We start from the raw sequence: 24643 nt of genomic DNA, 5'->3' as shown, positions 1-24643 counted from the left end.
TCATTATGTAGGGAATAATACAAAATAATACAAAGGTAAATAAACACATATCTGACTATTTAGGACGGAGAAAACAATCCCAAAGTAACAAACTAGATAATGTATATTTATTATAGAAGTATTTAACGAACGATTTGTCCAAAACGGGTTATATTTTAGAATCAACTCTTGGAGATGGTAATTTTTTCTGTCACTTCCAAAAAGGATATTAAGACAGTTATGATGACAATTCCCCAGTTAATATTCCAGGATGTTCTTGTTGCCTTTGTTCCCACCTAACTGGCATATGATTTTCACAATAATAGCGACTTTCCCTAAATGGAGAAGGGGGTCTTGAACCGAGTAGGAGCTCGAAACCTAGTCTCCATCCCCGCTACAGTTTGTAATTAATACACACACACATGCGCGCGCACGTACGCACGCACACACACACACACACACACACACACACTGTGCAAATTAGGCATGTAGGGTTAACGTTCCTGGAGACTTCACCTTGGCGTACTATGTAAATTAATGTTACACATCACAATCACACAAACGAACCTTTTCGAAAAAGATTTTTTTTATAGTTCGCAAACAGGAAAAAATAGACCGGTTATCGCTACCTAATATCTCTCTTACCGTAAAGTACATCGTGTTATTGAATCAAAGAAGTGACTGAAAACCCAAGTTGTTGCGCTATTTAATACCTGTGGACCAGAAACTAGTTTCGGTTGTCATTCAGGCTTAGGAGTCATAGGACATGAGGCATGAAATAATTATTACCTTGACGATCATTATCCTTACAATGCATGTTCTGAGAGGAATTTCAGTAAAACGATAACAAAACATTAGAACAAGTTTGCAAAACAAGATAAACAAGAAAAATGCATGTTCCATAACATGAAGTTGACCCGTTAAACCAGTCTGGACACTTTTAAAATACTGTTCTAGTTCTTCCCTCACTCCCATGTACAGGATGTTACTACACAAAAGACGGAAAGCGTGCTATTAAAAAGTCCGAGTATCCATGAACAATAGCCAAACATTCCGAAAATGGGGAAGAAAAACAAATCTGATACAAACGATGGTGGAGTTGTTGGGGCCATGATGCCAGGCGCAAAAATTGGAAGCAAGGGAAAAATAATACTAAATGTGGCGACATCAAAAGAGACCGTGGTTTTTAATGTTGGAGGAAAAAAGTTTGAAACATATTGTTCGACACTTCATGCTCAACCAAACAGCAGACTGGCGGATAAAAAATTTCTCAAGAGTCACTTCAGAGAAGAACAAGGGGATTACTTTTTTGATAAGGACCCTGACATTTTTCGGGTAATGCATATTACGTTCTCTTTGAGAGTCCAGACCTACTTTAAATTTTATGCCGATTTTACACGTAGACTAGGATAAGAAATGAATGCACTTTACTGGAAGATTTAGTTGGCAAAATTCACTTCATTACTGTCGATTTTACTGACATACATCAATGACAAAAAGAAACAGAAGCACGCTTGCATGTTAAGACAGAATATTAACTATCGTCTGAATATATTACATGCCACACGAGACTCGTACCAATTCTAGACTCATACCAATTATAGACTCGTACTAATTCTAGACTCGTACCAATTATAGACTAACACCCATTATAGACTAACACCAATTATAGACTAACACCAATTATACCACTTTTACCTAGGATTAATTAACCTGCAGAAATATCAAAGATTTCTACCAAAAATTTAGGTAGTAAAAAAAGGTGTATTTTTCCGCTTGGGATAAAAAAGCTATTTTAAACATTGTTTCTGAATGATGTAAGTAACTTTTGTTTATCAAGGCAGATTACGGTACATCTGTATATTCTGCGTTTAATTTGTAGTAGTTAAATTGGTTTGAACTGGGAAATATTTATCTTTATATTGTTTACTTTCAAGATTTCCTGATTGAAATCTTGTTTTCTTTCATACATGACCGCTCCAGTGGCCTTGTGGTTGGAGAGTCCGCCTCGGATGCGGGAGGTCGTGGGTTCCAACCCCGGTCGCGTCATACGAGAGACACAAAATTTGTACAAACAGCAGCCTCACTAGGCGCTTAGCATTGAGCGGTTAGTGTTAGGACTGGTCGGTTTGGTGTCAGGATTATGTGACTGGGTGGAACATGATGCTATATGTCTGCGGCATGATGCCCCAGTGATAGACAACACTCGAAACTGCCTCATCGCGGTCATTGTAGCGATATGACTGCACAATTGTTAAAGCTACGTTAAAAAATACAAATCCAAATCCTTTCATACTATAAATTATGATTTGTGCGATGCTGAAACATTATAGGTTAAGAACAGATAGACCCCCTTGCGAGCTAATGGATGTAAAATAAGCCCGTTGTATCCTCCTGCAAGTTATAAAAGGTGAATAATGGAGAAATCAGTTTGCCCTGGATCTATCCATGGTGAAGTTCACGCTGAAACGGACATGGACGTTTAAAAAAGAAGTACTTTTCTATCAAATGAAGACTTTGTATTTTAAGAAGTTGTCTTTCTTTTACATTCATCCTTGTTTTGTAAGTCCTTTGGAGGATGCCTAAAATTACCCAGCACTATAGACTCAGGATTATGCTAATGTGCCATTTACATTTGTAGATGTAGGTCTTTTGGAAGATGCCTAAATATACTCAGCACTAAAGATTCAGGATTGTGTTAATGTGTTCTAAAAGCTCCATACATATGTAGATATATTCTTAGGTTGAAAAAAAATATAATCAGTCAACATGATTAATGATGAGAAATAAAGTAAACGAATAAATGTTAATTTGTCCTTGTTTGAAGGTAATGCAACCTGAGATTCATTCTTTATATTTAAAAGCAAAATATAAAATATTTTCATCCCCCGGAAACTCATAATACTGGTCTGTAACAAACTAAACACTTCACACTATAAGGAAACTTGCAGATGATAACTGCCAACACACACACACACACACACACATATATATATATATTGAAAAAAGAGATGAATTCTGCTTGATTCGGTTATATTTTTGATGAGACATATTTGTGTGTATTACATTTTTTAAATTTCTGAGAGACCCGCACGATTGCCGAAAGTATAGCTACAGACTTCCAGATTTTCCCCATTATGAATACACGAGTAGTTGACAAAATAAATCGTTATGAAAAGCTATCTTAAACTAGCATTCTATCTGACTGAGTCATTAAAGGATGTAATAAGAACAACATATATTGTCAGCTCGAAAATAATCAGTTATCTGATTAACACAGGTGGACACTAACTATGATAAAACTAACTCCAATTTCAGAATAAATGAAGTTTTGTAAATACAGCCACAAATGGGTGGCATTCTTGATGCATCATTCTTATGATCGATGTAATAGATATCATAATTAGAATTTAGTAACAGCATTAAACTGAATTTTAGCAAATGCAGCTTGATACAACGTTTTTGCTATCTAATACAGTAATTTTATTCTATTAATAATTAGGTAGTTTTAAATTATCTGCGGACCGGACAGCTGCATCTTCCGTCCTATATCTGCGGCCCTGCGATCAAGGATGAGCTGGAATACTGGGGTCTGAGTTATCAGCTGATAGAAAGATGCTGCTGGAACAATTACAATTCCTGGAATTCTACCCTGGAGGCCCTTAATCGACTCGAGAGGGATAGGAAGGGGTTACTGCATGAGGATCTGCAGGAAACTGGGAAAAGACAGACCAGTGGGTGGAAGCGCACCCGACCACGGTTGTGGGCTTTTTTGAATAACCCAGCATCTTCCAAGGGTTCAAAGGTAAGATGTTGTGTTCACTTCCGACTAATAAGAGACCAAAATAACACAGGATGACGTGTGGTGGAGAAGTTGCTTAGTGTAGCTAACTAGCTAGCCCCGATTGAAGATGGGGTGCAATGGGGTGCAGGCTATTCAGAGACGTTCTGTGCGTTTAAAGTAAACTAGGTCTATAATGTACCCTTTGAAAATCGGATAATGCTCCATCTACTCATTTGCATAGTTATTTACAATAGTCACATTTTGAAGTATCAAGCCCCGGACTGATTTCAGCAAACCAATCACATGTCGTAATGACCACTTAATCTGAAAAAAGTGAAAAAGTAGCACAATCAAAACAGTAATTCACAAGAACATGCATGTACAATCGAATCAGCTCTTAATAGTCGTCGTCATGAATAATAATAATAATAATAATAATAATAATAATAAATCATACCAGTAAATATCAAAACTTTGATGACAGCAAGATTATCAACATTATATAATAATACTGATATTATATTGTCCTTGTTGTGGCTGTTTTTTTTCAACAGTACTCATCACTAATTCACGGAATATCCTTTGTCTATTATTATTATTATTATTATTATTAAAATATTAATAATGTTATTCTGATCCTCATTTTTCATTAACGGTCATTATTTTCTTATATTATAAATTCATACCGTAACATAATGATCATTATTATTATTATTATTATTATTATCATTATTATTATTATTAAAATAATGTTATTCTGATCCTCATTGTTCATTCAGAGTCATTATTTTCTTATAGTATAAATTCAGACCGTAACATAATGATCATCATGAACCATTATTATTATTATTATTACTATTTGTTGTGATGGTGGCAGTGATACTTTGAGGTTAAAGAGAGAACATTTGCTTGAAACGAGCGATGTTTTATCGGGCGTGTGAAAAAAATACATAATTTTTTACCTTTGTCACCCAAGAGATGAAATATATCCATTATTCAATCGGAACATGAAATTGTTCTTTCCTCTCCTTTATCTTTTGGGGGGGTGGTGGTGGGGGGTGGGGGGGTCTGCTCATGGGGATTGGCTAGCAATATGTATAACATATTGAAGCTAGCAGGTTTATGACTGTATCTCGTGGATATTATCAGCGGTTTATCGTTTTTGTTCTGCTCCACAATATAAATAGCAATATTATTCTCCTTCTCTATTCAAGTTAAAACAGACCATAACAAATATTTGCACATTGTTGGATTTAGTTTGATTTGTCTGCATTGAATGCAGACACGTATCAGGACTAGGCCTAGCATGCGTATAAAGATAGCTCAATTTCTTAGCCGTAATATTAACGATGATGCAGTGGACAAAGTATATTTCACTCCGGTGAAAAATCATTTATTTAAGTAAACACAGCGTGAGGTGGACAACATGGTGCCGTATACTGGATATATACCTAAATGTACTCAAAGATTGTTTTTAAAATGTTGAGACAATTTATACAAAATATTTGGCACAATAAAATTAGATTTAAGAAAAATACCCTCCCCCCCCCCCAAAAAAAAAAAAAAAAACCAAACAAACTTGATACTTACCATTTCCTTGCAAGAGCAGCAGCCATGGATGACTTGGCGGAAAATGATATTTGAACACAATCCCTACGAGACGTTGACGTGAACATGTGTTGTGCTGTGATTTGGATTTGTATCGTATCTTTAACAATTTTTCAGTCTTATCGCTACGATGTCTGCAATGTGACATTTTATAGTGATGTCTAGCACTGGGGCATCATGTAGCAGACATGTAGCATTATGTCCCACCCAGTCACATTATCCTGACACCAGGCCGACCAGTCCTAACACTAACCTATTAATGCTGAACGCCCAGCGAGGCAGCAGTTAGTACCATTTTTGTAAGTCTTTGGTATGACTCGGCCAAGGATCGAACCCACAACCTCCCGCATCCGAGGCGGACGCTCTAGCCACTAGGCCACCGGAGCAGTCGACGTGAACATTGATCTCAGTGCAACATTGACATCACTCCTGCTCTTCCATACGGTTATAATGTATACGTCGATGAGCAAAACAGATGAGCCCATGTAATCTGCCTGTTTAGAAAGTGTACTCTATAATCAGGTACACTGAATATTGATACACAGTGTTTTGCTGAGACTGTCACGGTGCGCACCATCCTTATCCATCTTATTTGATATCCGCACAATTCGGCTTGGGAAGTAGCAAAAGTCACTATGTCGGTGGGGCTTATCGAGACGCAATATATTGATCGATCATTTTGGGTCTGGGACTAACATTTTACTCGTGCATGGTCGAATAGCCGCAAATGACCATAATTCAAACTCATCAACATCTGGAACTGGCATACTATGAATCAGCAACTGGGATCGTACATTACTGTTATGTACACATACAATGAACTAATACATAAGAAAATATCAATATAGTACAGGACTGGGTACCTTTCGGGACTCTTGACAGCACACCCATATCCAAAACTATATATTGTTACACAATCACCACCACGACACCAGGCATTATATTTGTCTGGACAATTGCAGTTTATTATTGATTCCTTTAAGCTATCACAGAAATGAAAAAACAAATATTCAAGTTTGAACGGGGGAAAAAATGCTTCTGCTGGATGACATCAAATTATGTTTTATATTTTGTCACGAAGGAATGGACTAAATCCTCCCTAGTTACATAGTCGAGAGGACCTTAATGTAGGTCATACATTCGACGTTGACGTTAACGCATTGTATTCTGACGTGAATACTGATCAGGTGGATGCGAACTCGATTAAAATGGTAATTGACATACAAATTGCACGGCAAATTAGGGTGCGCTGCCGATAGCGTGCCTTGAGATAGATTTGCCTAGAGATAGCGTAGTCTAGATATATCGCGTCTAGAGATAGTGTGCTTTGAGATAGCGTTGTCTAGAGATATCGTGCCCAGAGATAGCGTTGTCTAGATATATCGTGCCTAGAGAGAGCGTGCCCAGAAATAGCGTTGTCTACATGTATCGTGCCTAGAGATAGCGTGCCTAGAAATAGCGTTGTCTAGAGATATCGTGCCTAGAGATAGTGTGCCTGGAGATAGCGTGCCTAGAGATAGCGTTGTCTAGAGATATATTGCCTAGAGACAGTGTGTCTGGAGATAGCGTGCCTAGAGATAGCGTTGTCTAGAGATAACTTATCTTGAGATGGCGTTGTCTCGAGATATCGTGCAGAGAGTTAGCGTGCGATAGCGTTGCCTAGAGATATCGTTGTCTAGAGATAGCGTGCCTAGAGATAGACATTTTCAGTGCAAGTATTACACATAAGTTCTGCTCCTCATTAAATATATGCATTTCTTGTTTTAGGCCCAGAACGTGCGTAACTGATCCTGAATGGTAGGATTGTATAGAATCAACGCGGACGTGATTTAATAATGCTAACATTTATCACACACACATACACAGTAAGTAGTGTGTAAAAATTACAGTGCTCAGCAAGTAGTATGTAACAAATTACATATGTAACAAATTACAGTGCTCAGCCGTTACAGGACACATCGCATTACCTGCACTTACCGAACTCGATTTAGCATCCACACTCATCTGGCGAACTGGTATTGCACTGTCATTTAAGTATACAGTCTCTCCGGATTCCTGTCTGTCTGTCTGTCTGTATGTATGTATGTCCGGATTCCTGTCTGTCTGTCTGTCTGTCTGTATGTATGTATGTATGTATCACTTCGTGCTCGATGTCACAAGTAACCGCTTGCGCGATAAATACGGCACAAAATTATACAGGCAAATGTTTTTCATTCACTATCGGCGTTCCTGAGTGAGTCATTGAATAAAGCCATCATGTCATTTGCGCCCTGTCAAATTATTTGAAGACAATAATGGCAGAAAACGGCATTGAAATATCTTTGTAGTACAGGTAAATCGTCTAACTGATATAAAAAAGACGAGGGATTTTCCTTTTTTGTGACATCGTCTTTACATTGATTGCATTAAAAACAGGATACGACCTTGACTTTTAATGATTGTATACAGTGAACAGGAAAATTTTCATGTTGCAATATCAAGTGCGTGATATTTCGTTTCAGTTTCGGAACATGTTGACGAGAACATGATTGCACTCAGAGGTTGTTGAGGATAAGACCGTTACTGATCTATGACTGACTCAGTCTATATGAATATTAAAATTAGGGTCACAATACAAAATATTCGAAAAGTACTGTCCATAATAAGAATACCATAAGATAAGTTGCATGTAGACAATGGCAGACCAGACGGTGCTCCTACCGAAGACATACTGTAAAAGGTGTCCGTCTGATTTCTCACTGTTTCAATGATTGCTCGAGTAAAACAGCATGTATATATCTATATGGACTATCTGGTGCAGCGCCATTAAAAGCTGTTTTTTTTAATTAGCTTTTTTGTTCAAGTACATAAGAATTATATATAGCCTGGGGACATTATGGTACTACGAGGCCATGCATCTATTTAACTTAGTCTAGTTTTAGTGTGTGTGTGTGTGTATATATATATATATATATATATATATATATATATATATACACACACACACACACACACACACACACTTTCAATGCCACTAAATGCTACCTCATGTGTATGACCAGTAAAACGGCAAAATCATCTCACTTCTTCACCTGAAATAAGCACATACTACGACATGACAGTGAAGACCCCTATCTTGGACTATAACTATCTGTGGATTTCAAGTGAGAATCGCATATTATCAAATCTACCAAGAAAGGAAGCTCCACATAGCATTCCTAAAAAGAAACATCGGACACCGTCCGCAGACATGTAGACTAACTGCCTATCTAGCACTAGTCAGATCCGTGTTGGAATATGGTTGTGTTGTCTGGAAACCGTACTACATTAAGGATGTTGACAGAATCGAGAAGGTCCAGCACCAGGCAGCAAGATTTATATCTGGTGACTACAAAACCAGAGAAGCAGGATGCATCACCAGAATGTTAACCGACCTGGGTTTACCAGCATTCCAAGACAGGCGTAGCAGGATTCGTTTGACTTATCTCCTTAAAGTAGTCGAAGGGTTAGTGCCGGATCTCCTACCAAATATATTTTTAAAACCATTAAGACAAAAACGCCAGATTAAAGCGAAACCTTTTTCAAATTTTGAAAGAATAAACATTGTAGAAAGCTAGTATCAAATAATAGCAGATGTTTTGTAGTTGAGCAATGTAGAACAGAACAATTTAGAAATTCTTTCTTCGTAAAAACTATTGTGGACTGGAATCATCTGAGCGACAGTGTTGTGTGGGTGCAATCAGTGGAGAGCTTTAAGGCAGCTCTTGAACAATACTACTAACTTTCTAGCTGGTTCTCTCTTCCATTGCAAATTTATGCCGTAACTGATCCTGCACTGTTCACAGTCCGATTCGGATTCAGACAGTCACTTGTTATACCATTTTACATGCATGTCCAAGAACTTAACACTTGTTATACCATTTTACACGCATGTCCAAGAACTTAAAACTGAGTTAACATAAACAGTTTTCAAATATGAAGTTTTTTTCTGTAGTCTAACATATGTTATTCTGTAGTTACAAGGTTGTTAACATAGCTTACTGGTTTGTGTAGCAAGGGAGGAGACGAAGTAGAAAATCTTGCGCCAGACGATTGAAATAATAAAATAATGACGCCTTGATGTCCCGGATGAATGATAGTACTGAGATAACTGCGTTAAAATTTTCCTTCCGTTGATGGAAGCCAACGAGAGACATCGATAAAGCTATTTATTTTAGCTCGAAATAATGACAAACGGGATTAAATTTACGCAAATTCACAAGTTGTCGTTTAAATAATGGATTTGCTATCTTGCAAAGAAAAATAATTCAGAAAACAGGAGCGTTTAATATAATAAATGATGGTCAATAAATTATATCTCGTCTTTGAAGTGTTTGCCGTACAGTATGTAAGTTAAAAAAAGTGTATCTTCTATTCGAACTTAGTGGACTTAAGATGACAAATGTTTAATTTTTCCATTAAACAGGATTCATAAAGTTGAATCGAGTTAAAGGTAGGTAGGAAATAATTTCTGCATCTACTACTGTTCTCAGATTAATGATGGAATGTATCGTATGTATATGTCAGAAAACAGAGCAAGTAAAAGCCGTATACATGTATGAAAATGATTAAAAAAAAGCAGACACCAAATATATTTTTACTTGGGTATTCTATAATCATATAATTGAAAAACAGACGGGATTGTTTAATTTATTGACGGTAGTTACGATTTGAAAAGATTTTTTTTTAATTTTTTAAAACTCTTTTACATTTTTTTTGCCAATTTACAAGTTTGAACTTTATACGAGTCAATACTGAGGTAAAATTATTGATTTTGTGGGCTACAATCTATCCCATGCTTTAAGGCATATGTTTATGGGAATAAATCTGCGCTCCCCAAATAATGCAGTGGTGGATTCTGAGGCCGTCCAATTTGGGGACCTCACGAAAAATAAACAAATAAACAAATGAATAAATGAGTAAATAAGTACATTCATTCATACATAGGGTGAACCGCGGTTGCTCAGTGGTTAGCGATCCGGACTCATGACCGAAAGCGTGCGAGTTCGAATCCCACAGCTAGACCAGGCTAGGTCAGCTACCGTTGTGTGTCCTTTGGCAAGGCACTTTACTCCAATTGTCTAGGCATTAAATAACCTATTTGTGTTGTTGTGCCGTAAAGCACCAAACCATCCATCCATCCATCCATACATGCATCCATCCATTCATCCATCCATCCATCCATCTATACATACATACATACATACATACATACATACATACATACACACATACATACATACATACATACATACATACATACATACATACATACATACATACACACATACATACATACATACATCCATACATACATACATACATACATACATACATATATACATGCATACATACATACATACATACATATATACATACATACATCCATACATACATACATACATACATACATACATACATACATACATACATACATACATACATACATACATACATACATACATGCATACATACATACATACATACAACGGGTAGTGTAAACAAGTGCCACATCGATCTTTTTCTTCACGTTCATCCTTATTTACCAGGAAATTTACGTGTATTCCTAAGCAAACACCCTAGTCATTGGAGTAAACAGAGATATTACTTTTCAATTGCTGGAATTTGACATTGTGATGTTTAAAAAAGAGAACATTTTTAGTACCGATTACTAGCTCCATGGAACCTGGATGTGGTTTTATATCTAGCCCTGTTGCAAGACATAAAATAAAAAAAATAGGCAATACAAGTTATGAAATTGGATGGTACATACATAACATTAAAGTGACACTGTTGTTTAGAAACCTTGTTAAAAAACATCAACATCAATTTTAACTCACAAAAGGGATCAAAATCTGTCCGAAAGGTTTAAATTACGAGCAATTAAAGATTTTTCAGGTGAGATAACAACTCATCTGCAACTGAATACCTTTTCCCAGGTTATGATGATAATACTTACAAGTTGAAAATTTTTTTATTTTATTTAACAGAAATAGTCTCCTTTCATTTGTTTTTGAAGTGTTGTTGTTGTTGTTGTTGGGTTTAACGCCATTTTTCAGTACACGATAGGCTATGCATGGCGGCCAGTATTATTGTTGGAGGAAGAACCCGGGAAAACCCCGGGAAGAACCACCGACCTACGAGAACCTACTGGTAAGCTTTCTCATATACCCGCATTGGCCTAGACTCGAACCCACGCAGACAGAGGTGAGATGGCAGTGATCCGTAACGGAGAGGGCTTTAGACCACTCGGCCACTCGGGGGCCCCGCAAAAAATTTGAAGTGTCTGGAGAAATGAAAAATCGTAATTTTCAATATTTGTTATTAGTTAGTGCAGTATCTCAAGTATGTCTAGTGATATATGACTAAGGTCCGTTACTTATATTGCAGATAATAGACATAATTATATTCTAGTTTAAATAATTTCAATTTCAATTTTCAATGTTGCTAAATTAACAACCGAATCTTCTCCTAAGTCTTGCATAGAATTTACCTTTGATTTGTAATATAAGAGATCCTTAAAACCTAAAAACAACGTCTTTAATACATTTTTTATCACATTATTATTACTCGTGAATAGTAATTGGATTGGTTGTAGTTTTCTCTCCTGATATCTTTAACTCTTAAATATCTCCAGAAGTTGTAGACCTTTTTTGATGGAATTGGTAACTGTTGTTTATGATTGATCTGTCCTTTTTAGTTTTGCTTCTTTCTATTTTAAATTTCACTGTTGCTTGTTGGGCCTGCAGAGAACAGAATAAGAGATGCAAAGAAGTTGGAGGTGTGAAGATATGCAGTCAATGTCAAAATGGGGCGAACATTTAATGACTGACTCAATCATAATATTTTGAGCACAATCAGGAATTAACATATTGCGGTATACTAGTCAAACCGTAAATTATGCGGATACCTATGGACTGCATGCATGCGATTGTGCCAGATGGAGTGTTTCTGTGTGAGATTTTCCCAAACCTGAGAGTCATTGTGGAAATGCTTCAAGGATGACTTGAGGGAAATAATGAAGCACTTCTTCTGACTACTCCTTCAGCTTACCACAGTAGATCGTCTTTGGTAGTCGTTCTTTTGACATCCTGGTGACGTGTCCTGTCTATCTCACTTGCGATTTAATCATCAGAGTGTGGATGCTTGGAATTTCTGCCTTTGGGAGAACTTCAGAGATTATGACCCTGTCCTGCCGTCTTATTCTCATCCGTTCCTTCAGGAAGCCCCTGTGAAAACGATTCAGCTTTTTTGGCATGACGTCTGCAACAGTATAGATTTAACATGCATACAGCAGGGTCGGCAACACAGTGATTGTCTAGACTATCAGCTGTGTTTGCAGACTGATACATTTGCGCGTAGTCTGCCAGAGGCCACACTTACTATAGCATATCATTGGTTTCATCATCAATGTGATAGTGTACTCCCAAGGTAGCCGAATTTGTATATTGCAAAGAGAGCTCGTGCATTTACTGTGATGATTTGCTCAACGTAAAGCTTTTTTAGTGTAGGCTGGTGCACCAAAGTTGTCTTCTTGATACGGATTGTGAAAACATAAATATCACAAGCGGAGGAGAAATGGTCGATTGCATGTCCGGCACAGATTTGGCATTCAGGCATTCGTCAGCAAACAGGAGATGAAGTGAATCACTCCTGTAAGTTAGTCTATGTATGTAGTCTCCTCAGATTGAAAAGAGCACCATTAGCCATAATCAGATGACAACCCTAGTGGCATAGTCACGGACACCTTTAGTAAAAATAGCAGAGAACATCATACTAAAAAGGGTGGGGCTAACACACAACCTTGGTTTGTTCCATTGTTGACTGGAAATGGTTAATATGACGCACCTTCGTCCACAACACAAGCGAGCATGCCATCATGGAATTGCTAAACTATTATGATGGAACCCAAATTTTGCTATGATGTTCCAGAGACCTTCAATGATTGTCTGTGTCACTGGCTTTGTCATATAGATAAATGTCGTGTACATGTTGGCGCTATGTTTCTAGCATTTCTTTCGGAGTTGAAGAACTGAAAACACCATGTCAGCGTCAATCGTACGTTCCTGAAGCTACCCAGAACGCTAGGCAGAAATCCGTGATGAATGTAGGAATAGTGAAGATATGGAGCGTATGTCGAATAGGGTCGAAAAATCAATGACGGACTGAGTCATAATATTTTGAGCACAGCCGGTTATTGAAAGCGAGGACCTGCCCCGACGTTTGTTGCTGGATTGCATGTTGCCTTCTGTTACGAGTCTATGCTCTTAAAATAAGTAACAGAAAAGAGTGAAGACAACAAGCTTTGTAAAATTGAACAAATAGTTTATTTCCCAAGAATACAAAATGAAAAGCGAAAAATGAGAAACAAGAACTTACGGTATTGCGAATTAAATCCAAATTGTAATCCAAAAATTAAAACACAAGTCCTATCAATGAAAAGTTCTTAGTGAATCTCAGTTCAAATCCCAATGAAATTCAAGATGGAAGGCGACAACGTCTGTAATAACCTACGAAGTGCAGATGTGTCAACAGTCTCTTGTTGAATCACAGAAAATATTATTCCAGTTTTGAATACAGTATAAATTCCAATGAATATCGTTGTCCAAGAATTTTGTCAGGGCACTTTCGTATTTCCAGGGAAAACAATCACTTTAATTCAATAATTTGAAGAAAAATAAAATTCAGCCCAAACTGGTCACAACATAATGCAACTTAACGTGTCAAATGTTTTAGCCCGACTGAGAATCCTTTATCCAAACGTCTGTTATACGACTAACTAAGACGCAAAACAAATTCCCGGATGAGGGTCAAAAGTTCATTCGTCTGGAAAAAATAGAAGTTTGTTACCAATTGGCACATGATACTTGTCACGTAGTCCAGATATGACCTTGACTCAACATAAGTTTCTTACTCTGAGAAAGAAAATGTTTTTAAAAAAAATTGTTTACCAAAACTATCACTGATTTTGGATTAAGGTTAGCAACTAGATACAATTTTTCTATTATTAGGAGTTTACATCAATGAAATTAGAAAATAAAAAAACCGTCAATCAGGTCAAACAGAACTGAACTCAATTCTGGACAATGTAAAATCCAGTAAACAATGTTACATTACAATAGCATGTAATTGAATAAAAATAATTAAAACTAACAATTAAACAATTAAAGTAAATATACATAACACTTCCCTCTTGTACAAGTGGACAATGGATGGATTTTGTATTACTGGTTATAGTTCATTGAGTCTACCTCAGCTGTAAGAGTTCAATATGTTTCTGTGCCATGACTGACTTTTAGGTTTGATGGGACCGAGGATTTTCGATATATCCGAGTACATGGTCTCTGAAGGATGCCCAGTTTACCATGACATTCTTGAAGCTCACACCAATTGTTTCTAGTTGGCTGCAAGGTTTTTCGACTAATTACTGTTTCACATTTTCCTGTTTAATTTAGAAACGTTGAGCTTCTTGTGTGTACACTCTTTTGCCTTGTAGTCGTCTGCTTGACTGAATTTGGACTGGAGACGATGATGAGCCTGCGATGAGTCATGCATTCTGCACGTCTCATCGCCTTCGTAACTATCGCATCGTGTTTGTCTCTTACCCTGACCATGACTTACCCTGACCATGACTTAATCATTTGAGAGACCTATGCATGGAGTACGCGATAATTCAATACGTCTTTTTCCGATTTGGAAGCGGAAGACTGTGTTCGTCGTTAAGAGGTTGTGTTCAGCTCATTTCATCATTAAGATGAATCCGTTTTCGTCGCATTTACCAACATCATTTGTGACGTGATACCTGGCAATGTCTGCTGATCAGTGCTACCGTAACACTGAAGTCACCAAGGAAGATTAGATTGTCTGTTTTCGGTACTTCTGCAATAAGGTACTCTAGGTCTTCATAAAATTTTACATTGATTTTTATGGTGCATAGGCGATGATGATAGTCGCAAATCTTTTTTCATACAGTAGGAGGCTTAACTGTAATTTGTATGTCATTCACATCAGTTAATTGATTTGTGAGCTTGATGACTAGATGCGATTTGATTGCAAACCATCTTTACCTCTATTTTCATTATTTCGGCCACTCAAGACGAAGATGTAGCCGGCTCCAACTTCGGTGATTCAGACATTGTTGTGGCGGAAGACCATTGCTGCCTATGATTTGAGCCTATATACACATAGCTACTATATGAATCCAAACTGATGGTAGGATTAAAAGTTTGGTGAAAGGATCAACTGTTTGGGTTGAGATGCCCCAAGAATGTCATACCAAAGAACTATCCTTGACCTAGTAAGTCGCGTGCAAGAAATACTTATCTGACAATCGCGTGGTTCCGTGAGATCTTTGTCAGATGGGAATCTTGTAAAAATCTTTAAGTGCTCTTATATGAAACTTTGTTGAAGAGAAAATATAAATACATCTCTCCCTATCCCAACATATTTTCTTCTAGACATATCTTATAGTCCTCCTCAAAGACTTATTGTACAAGTGTTTTGACTGTTTTCAAAGAAGTCGTCTCTCACTTCAATGTGCCGTGGTATAGATGAGACATGTACATCCTCTCCCCGACCCAGGAGGGACTCCACTCTCCCCATCTTACTGATGACGTACCTCAATTGACCGATTTGGCAGCGCTGACTAGCGATTTTCGTAGGAGTTATCTAGTTGACAAAGAAATTACATTGATCATTTATGAATTAACGTGGCAAATCAACCTTGTGCGATGAGTTAATGTCTGAAATGCAGACTGTTGGGTCAATCAGGTCAGTTACTAAGATGTCGTATAGTGGAGGCGAAACAGTGATTGCTTGGGACGACAGGTCTCAAGACACTCTCAGCTTGTTGACAATAAGCGTGGCTAAAAGAAATAGGCAGACGATGTACTTCTCACCCAGCGCTCTGATATTTGCCGCTGACTTATGTAAGTTACGTGATGTCAGCCTGTCCAATTGTCCCTCATAATTTAGACTCTTCGAAGCGTGGCTAAAAGAAATAGGCAGATGATGTACTTCTCACCCAGCGCTCTGATATTTGCCGCTGACTTATGTAAGTTACGTGATGTCAGCCTGTCCAATTGTCCCTCATAATTTAGACTCTTCGAAGCGTGGCTAAAAGAAATAGGCAGATGATGTACTTCTCACCCAGCGCTCTGATATTTGCCGCTGACTTATGTAAGTTACGTGATGTCAGCCTGTCCAATTGTCCCTCATAATTTAGACTCTTCGAAGCGTGGCTAAAAGAAATAGGCAGATGATGTACTTCTCACCCAGCGCTCTGATATTTGCCGCTGACTTATGTAAGTTACGTGATGTCAGCCTGTCCAATTGTCCCTCATAATTTAGACTCTTCCAAGCTGATGACACTATTTGGCTGTTTTCAACGTGCTGACGAGATATTTTCCATCCATTATCATATCATCCAGTTCCACTTCTACTGTTTATTCAGCCGTATAAATTCTCACCTGTTTCTGTGTTGAAGTTAATTGCAGTTACGGTTGTTTGGCCGTATACAACTTCGTATTCTGTGTGTCGTCAGTCTGAAATGCTGTTGTTCTGTGGATGGAATGTCGGGGATCCAATGCTGATATTAACCGACCGTGTTGCTGTTGATGCACGTGGCGGTTGCGACTGTGTTGAGATTTTCTCCTTTCGGTTTTCTTCTTCCTATTGCTCGTCTCTTGTGCCTCTTGTTTTCTTCATTTCCTCCTCCTTTTCCTTCCCTTGCCTCTTTTTGCATTTTGTTGAAATTTTATTTAGACATGGCGGGGTTACTTCCTCGGTACTGCCGATGTTGGAATTATTGTAGTTGTGGATGGAGGTGTTGCTTGCTGGGCTGCCTTGGAATAGGGGCTCGGTATCTGTTGAATATGACCTGGATTATTGTGCTTCTGATTTCGTAACTGCATTTTCCACCCTTTTCAGTGCTGTCAAGGGATCCTAACTTTCTGGTTTCTTACGTGGTTGAACTCCTCCCCGTTGAGCAGAAGAGTAGTTCTTCTTGTCTGGACCTGTAACCTCTTGGACCTTTTGGATTTACATTTAAAAATGCAACCAATAGGATTACGATTCTGTATCAGATTGGACTTGATACACATAAATCATATTGTAAATAAAGTCGCTTGTTAACTGCTTATAAAACAAATGTGCGGAACATGAATATGAACAAAGTAAGAAAGTGAAACTGGATATCTTAAGATACACTGTGGTGAAATAAGATTAACGTACATATTTAATTAACATAGCGTAAGGGAACACGACTGTTTCCTCAAGGTCTCGGCTGATTTATTGTAAGCACATACAAGTTTTTATTTATTTCTTCCTTTGTTAAATTTCAATAGTTGATGTCTTTCCTCGGTGATCAACTAACATGTGTAATGCTACATTCAAACTAGCTAGCAGATGTATTTTCGCAGTCATCAATTGCGACCTGTAATGCGGCATTGAAATTCAATGGTAAATTTATTTCCATAGAGATTAATTGGCGTCTGTAACATTGCATTTAAATTTGCAAGTAGATGTATGTTTTAAATGATCAACTGAGATGTACAATGAGGCATTGAAAGTCACTTGTAGATGTATTTTCCCAGTGATCAATTAACGTGTAATGCTGCATTCCAAATCACTTTAGGTTATTTTTACAGTTGTCAACAGAGTGTGTAACTCTGCATTCAGTCTTACTAGTAGCTGTTGCTTCAAATTTACCAGATGACTTATTCAATGCTGTATTCAATGTAATAGCTTGTTTATGTTCAGAGTGATCAGTTGACGCGGGTAATGCTAAATTCATACGCTCTATTTGATGTAATTTTAGTGATCAGTTGAAGTTTGTAATGCTTCATTCAAACTCGATGGTAAATGTATTTCCATAGAGATCAATTGACGTGTGTAATGCATTCAAACTCGATGGTACACGTATTTCTATAGAGATCAGTTGACGTGTGTAATGCATTCAAACTTGATGGTAAATGTATTTCCATAGCAGATTATTATCTCAGTGATCACTTGAAGTTTGTAATGCTGCATTCAAGCTCTGTGGTAGATGTATTTTACAAGCTAGTATAATATTTTCCCCGTGATCAATTGACGCGATTATGCTTAATTCATACACGATGACAGATGCATATTTTCAGAGATCATTTGACAAGTATAATGTGGCATTCGAACTACCTTGCAGATGTATTTCGCAGCGATCAAATGACGTTTATAACGCTACATTCAAACTCGCTAGAATATGTGCTTTCCAAGTGGTCAATTGACGTTCACACGTCAGCATTCAAACTCGATAGTTGCTGTTGTTTCGTAGTACCCAGTTGACGTATTCATGCCAGATTATTTTGAAAGTCATCAACTGATGTGTGTAATGCTAGCAGATGTATATTCTCTATCGTCAACTGACGTGTGTAATGCTAGTACGTGTATATTATCTGTGTTAGAAAGGTCGCGTTTGTCACTAGCATACATATTGCAGGCAAACAGTGTTGATCAATTTGCTTGGCACCTAAATATCCGTGTATCGCTGTCTATTTACAGGCATACATAATGCTATTATAGTCGAAATAATTAACACTTTCTCTCTCCATTGAACAGTACAATTAAATGATTTTTTTTTCTCTCGAATAATATCTAAGTACAACATAAAACACGGTTTAAGACTTAGAACAGGAACACAATTGGTGTGAGTGACTCTAAAAATCGGAAACAATCTGAATATTAATTTTCTCCTTATCTACACTGTCTCGCATAGACCCATGTGACAACATAAACTACTCATTTTGCGCCGAATTGGGCCTATTCACCTGACCTCGCGCAATAAATGGAATGTTACAGAATTATTCTTGAAACATATAAATCCCATCAGTCTTTGAGAAATTACGCCATAAGCGCCATTTTAAGTCTTATTATTAAGATTATTATTTTTATTTGTCAACACATACTTAAAAATCTATTTATAGGTTCTGTGTAATGTGCGTTCTTAACTGAGCCAGGTCACGTACACAGATGTATAACAAAATAAGTTCTATACAGTTTTCAACCATAAATACAAATTAAGAAAATTAAATAAAATCATGTACCAGAAGTTACAAAAATGTAGATATACATAACGTTACGTCAATAGGCAGACACACAGAAACACATGGATAAATAAGATATATAAAAGTAGATAGAAAGATGATTATGTTCATAAATTTGAAAGTTATAAAGTGTTTTCACATATCCAAGTGATCATGCTATACTGTTTACTCATGCTTCCAAAGTCAATTTCAAATAGAGATGGAAATAACTAGCAACTGACATCAAATCATCATCGGTCGGGAGAGAATTCATTTGTAAAGGAAATAAATCATATTACTAAGTTAAAAACAAAATATTCTCAAAACAGCACAACAAAACTTCGAACAACAACTTGAAACAAAAGATATGACAGTCTAGATGAACAGTCTGAAAATTTGTATGTGTAGTTTACAATAATAAACTTCTACCTGCAGCTAAAGATGTCATTGATGACCAATGTTGTCTGTTTTTATTCTTTTTGACAAAATGAGTAGACTCTAAAAGGTCAGTGGTGATGCACTGACTTTGTACGTTTTATACTTGTCCTAACTTTGTCAACGAAACGTCCGTCTATCCTAACATGAGGATTTTTGTCCGTTGTGATGCCCATGCTGTCCATCATTGGACACATATGTATATGTTAGGCACTTTTACAAACTGACCAGAATTTATATTACCACCTTTGTATATAACACTACACGTACAAAAATCCTTCAGACTTCCCATCATGAAAGTGAACAATGAAAATAATGTTGCCTGTTTCCAAAACTTGCGTTTAATGTGTTGCAAGAGTGCTTATTAGCTTTCGTTTTTTTCCTCCCCCGTTTGTTCTGGTTTTACACAGTTACTCTTTCACATAAATCGTTTTTTCTTTCAATTTCAGATTTTTAGTGTTATTTCCATGATCTTCGTCTTCGTCTCCATCATATCATTTTTGGCGGGAACTCACGAAACCTTCTATTACGTCATCAAAGTTCCTATCAGCAACAATGGATCTTCTTTAACCGTAAAGAATGAATCTATAGGTGATGAGGTGTTGTACACAGCCACCACAGAAAATCAGATGATAAGCAACATAAACCTGACCCATCTTACTGACTTTTCCGAAGTGAGGGCAAAACACCCAGTCTTGGAGATTACTGATATCGTATGCCTAGCTTTCTTTACAATAGAGTACATAGCGCGACTGCTTACAGCTCCCCGGAAGTTCGGATTAGTTATTTCTGTTATGGGTGTCATCGACCTTATAGCCATAATTCCAGATTACATAGAACTGATTATTTATGCTGCCCAACCGGGAATATATAATGACACAACTGCGTTGAACGTCATTCAAATTCTTCAAATAAATCGAATTTTCAGAATCTTTCGTCTTATTCGGCACATTCCAGGTCTCTGGATTATGATCTATACCCTAAAAGCAAGTTTTGGCGAGCTGGTTTTATTGGTAGTTTTGATGATCGTAGGGATGCTGATTTTTGCATCTCTCATATACTTTGTCGAGGACAGGGCAGTATTTACATCTGTTCCACGTGGCTTCTGGTGGGCTTTGATCACCATGACAACGGTTGGCTATGGCGACATGTATCCGGTAACAGCACTTGGTTGTTTGATTGGGTCTTTTGCAGCCTTGTCGGGTTTACTAATGATTGGCTTTTCTGTGCCAATTTTGGTGAATAATTTTATTATGTACTATACACATATACAATTTGCTTTGAGCGAAGAAAAGAAAGAAAATAAGAATAAAAAGAAAAAGGAAAATGATGATGGACTAATAGATAAAACCAAAATGCAAGTCTTTGAAGGTTTTAAGCTTCTAATGATAGGAGAGAATGAAACTGATAATAACGATAACACAGATTTTGGAAATACATCTAACACAGAGAACGATTTGATGCTGTCGGAAAATGGCGATAATGACCAAACGAAAAATGTGTCATAGCCGAATTTGTTGAATCCCAGTCAATTTCAAACGAATGTATTCAACACTGTATTGTAGAGTAATTAATTCAACAATGTAATGCAGATACATAAATAAAGTTTTAGATTCTTTTGAGCTGGTTTGAAACGAACGTTGGCTGCCGATTAAGGACGCTTGGCCTTGTTACAAGAGTGTGGTCTCAAATGAAGTAACAGAAAGAAGCAAGACCTACAAGTTGTGAAAATCGTAACAAATAACTTAACTCTCTAACTTAGATAATGAAAATCCGAACATTATTCTAAAAGTTAAATAACAATTCCAAAATAATAGAATGTTCCGAATGAATATCAGGTTCTGAATGTGCTGATGAACGAACAGCCTTGGCATTGTCCAGAACTCTTTGTATAAATTTACAATAATACCAGAACAATATTTTAGTACAAAGTCAATGAGCCCTTTGAATTCCAATGCAAAATCTAAACATATGAGTCCTCTCAAATTATATCAAAACACAACATTAAATACATCAGCAGACTGATTTTGAAACTAGAACATGGGAAATAAGAATTAATTAATTATTTATCCACTTTTTTGACCTTGTATATACACCATGGCTCTATGTCGCATTATTTTCCACCTCTTTTTATGCCGCAATACTTCCACGTGACATATTTCACAATACATTCCCACGTCGCGACAAAACCAACGTGAATTAATCATCCAATGGGAAATTACCCCAAACTGGTAAACAGGTTAATTATTAAGATTAAGCTTAAACCATTTCAATAACCTATTTACAACTCGTTGCTATCTACAGTAGTGGATCAAAAGTAGGGATACGATATAGATAGATATAACAGTACAGGCACCAATAAAGTCAAAGAACAGGAATCCAGTTTAAGAAGGGGCATCAAACCAGAGTGTACAATAAAAATGAATAAATGCTTTGAAAAACCTTTGACAGAGTGCGAGGCTGATGTTATTCGTAATTTTGTCAGTACTTCCATTATATCGTCTCATGTTCTTCTATATTTTAGCATGCATTTTACTATCATAATGTTGTTGTTGTTGTTGTTGTAGGGTTTAACGCCATTTTTCAACACACGATAGGCTATACATGGCGGCCAGTATTAATGGTGGAGGAAGAACCCGGGAAATTCCCGGAAAGAACCATCGACTCTCGAGAAGCTACTACTATCATAATGTCACTTTCACTGCTGCGGGAGGTCATACCAAAGACTTATACAAATGGTACTAACAGCTGCCTCGCTTGGCGCTGAGCATTAAGAAAGGCCAGCCTGGTATCAGGATAATGTGACTGGGTCGGACATGATGCAACATGTTTGCGGCATGATGCCCCAGTGCTCGACATCACTATAAACTGCCACACTGCAGACATCGTAGCGATATGACTGAAAAAATGTTAAATCTACGTTAAAAAATATCACACACACACACACACACACACACACACGCTGCATAATGTTACATTTTCTGGACCCTATATAAAGTTACATAGTTGCAGATCTTTATCCGTAATCTAGAAACAATATTGTAGATAATGTTTCACTATATGATTTACATGTGTTTGGTATAGAGACGTCAATTTATAATCTTAGTCTCATACCTTAAATTTCTAAAAAGAACTCCAGTGGTATGTGGGCATATAGCTTGGTGTTAAGTTCCGCATGGATCGCGAATGAGTCCTTACTTTTTGTCTTGTTAGATTCTTTTTGAGGATAAGCTCATGTCCGGTGTGTGTGTGTGTGTGTGTGAGAGAGAGATTTTTGCCTTGCGCAGAGATTGACTATGGTATTCGATCAGGGTTGGACTCATGATGGGAATCGAACAGCACTCTTCTGAGCGCGAGTACAGCGCCTTAACCAGAAGTCCGAAAGGTACGCTGGCGTTTATTTCTTACAACAAATTAAGAAAAGAAGGATGATTTGAATAATTTGCTATTGGAGATTACGTTTTTCCTTTCCAACGTTTGGTAGAAAGATGTCGAAATGATTTTTGACCTCAAATTAATTGTTTAATTAAATGTAAATAAGATGATAATTTTACTTGCATGTGGGTGTCAGTTTGGAGTCTTTTTTGTTTAAAGCACTTGATTTTAGTGTTCTGAGGCGGTGTATTTAGAAGGTTGCTTTTATTTCTTGGTTTCGGAACTCCACTTGCGGTGGTGAGTAATTACAGTTAGTATTATATCACATTTTTGCAATTAGAAAATGTGCACATTTGACACCTTACTTACTCATTCACCTATACTTACTACTGTTTAAATTACTACTATTTTAATTACTGCTGTTCTTGTTGTAGTAGCTGCTACTATTATAATTGTTGTGGTCATTACTGTCATTATGGAAACAACGAATTGTCTGGTATATAATCCACGATTACACCACTTTACATTATGGTAACAACGAAATGTCTGGAATATAATCCACGATTACACAACTTTACATTATGGAAACAACGAATTGCCTGGGATATAATCACCACTTACACCACTTTACATTATGGAAACAACGAATTGTTTGGAATATAATCCACGATTACTCCACTTTACATTAAGAAAACTGATGGCGCTATTGTCGAAAAGAAGACTGGCACGACATCGACCATTTTCAAATAATACATCAGTTAGACATTATCATGCAGACTTTTGCAATTTCAAGTCTTTATTTTTTTGTTGTTTATTGTTTGTTTTGTCCGTGTTTTGCGTTTGCCTTTTTCAAGTGCTAAAAACTGTTTTTGAACTGTTTGTTTTCAGCTTGTTGCATTTATCTTAATAACCCCTACATTTGTCTTTTGTGTTTAATAATTCTATATAAATATGTACACAATACTGCCTGCATATCAACTAGCCATGCGATGTGGACATTAATGCTTTCATATGAATTGGCAATGCAATGTACACAATACTGACTGCATATCAATTGGCAATGCAATGTACACAATACTGCCTGCATATCAATTGACAATGCAATGTACACGATACTGCCTGCATATCAACTAGCCATGCGATGTAGACATGAATGCCTTCGTATGAATTGGCAATACAATGTAGACAATGATGCCTGCATATCAATTGGCAATGCAATGTACACAATACTGCCTGCATATCAAATGGCATTGCAAGATACACAATACTGCCTGCATATCAGCTAGCCATGCGATGTAGACATCAACGCCTTCAGATGAATTGGCAATGCAATGTAAACAATGATGCCTGCATATCAAATTGGCAATTATCTTAATTTGTTGCCAAC

The 24643-nt window shown here is 37.1% G+C and overlaps 1 protein-coding gene across 1 annotated transcript in view; it reads left to right on the top strand.

The window, feature by feature from the left end:
• Positions 1-689: 689 nt before the first annotated feature.
• Positions 690-24643, top strand: part of LOC149792960 (potassium voltage-gated channel protein Shaw-like) — a 25041-nt gene continuing 1087 nt past the window's right edge. The window contains exons 1-3 of the mRNA XM_089966829.1: positions 690-1314; positions 3482-3784; positions 20331-24643. The exon at positions 20331-24643 is cut by the window's right edge and continues 1087 nt beyond it. Of these exons, the coding sequence (XP_089822955.1) occupies positions 1039-1314; positions 3482-3784; positions 20331-21389 (1638 nt within the window). The 5' untranslated portion in view covers positions 690-1038 and the 3' untranslated portion in view covers positions 21390-24643. The remainder of the gene's footprint in view (positions 1315-3481; positions 3785-20330) is intronic.

Source organism: Sinohyriopsis cumingii, chromosome 8 (assembly GCF_028554795.1).
Source record: "Sinohyriopsis cumingii isolate HCF-2022 chromosome 8, ASM2855479v2, whole genome shotgun sequence".
Classification (NCBI taxonomy): domain Eukaryota; kingdom Metazoa; phylum Mollusca; class Bivalvia; order Unionida; family Unionidae; genus Sinohyriopsis; species Sinohyriopsis cumingii.
The sequence above is the reverse complement of the archived record's forward strand: the minus strand, read 5'-3'. Positions and strand labels throughout refer to the sequence as shown.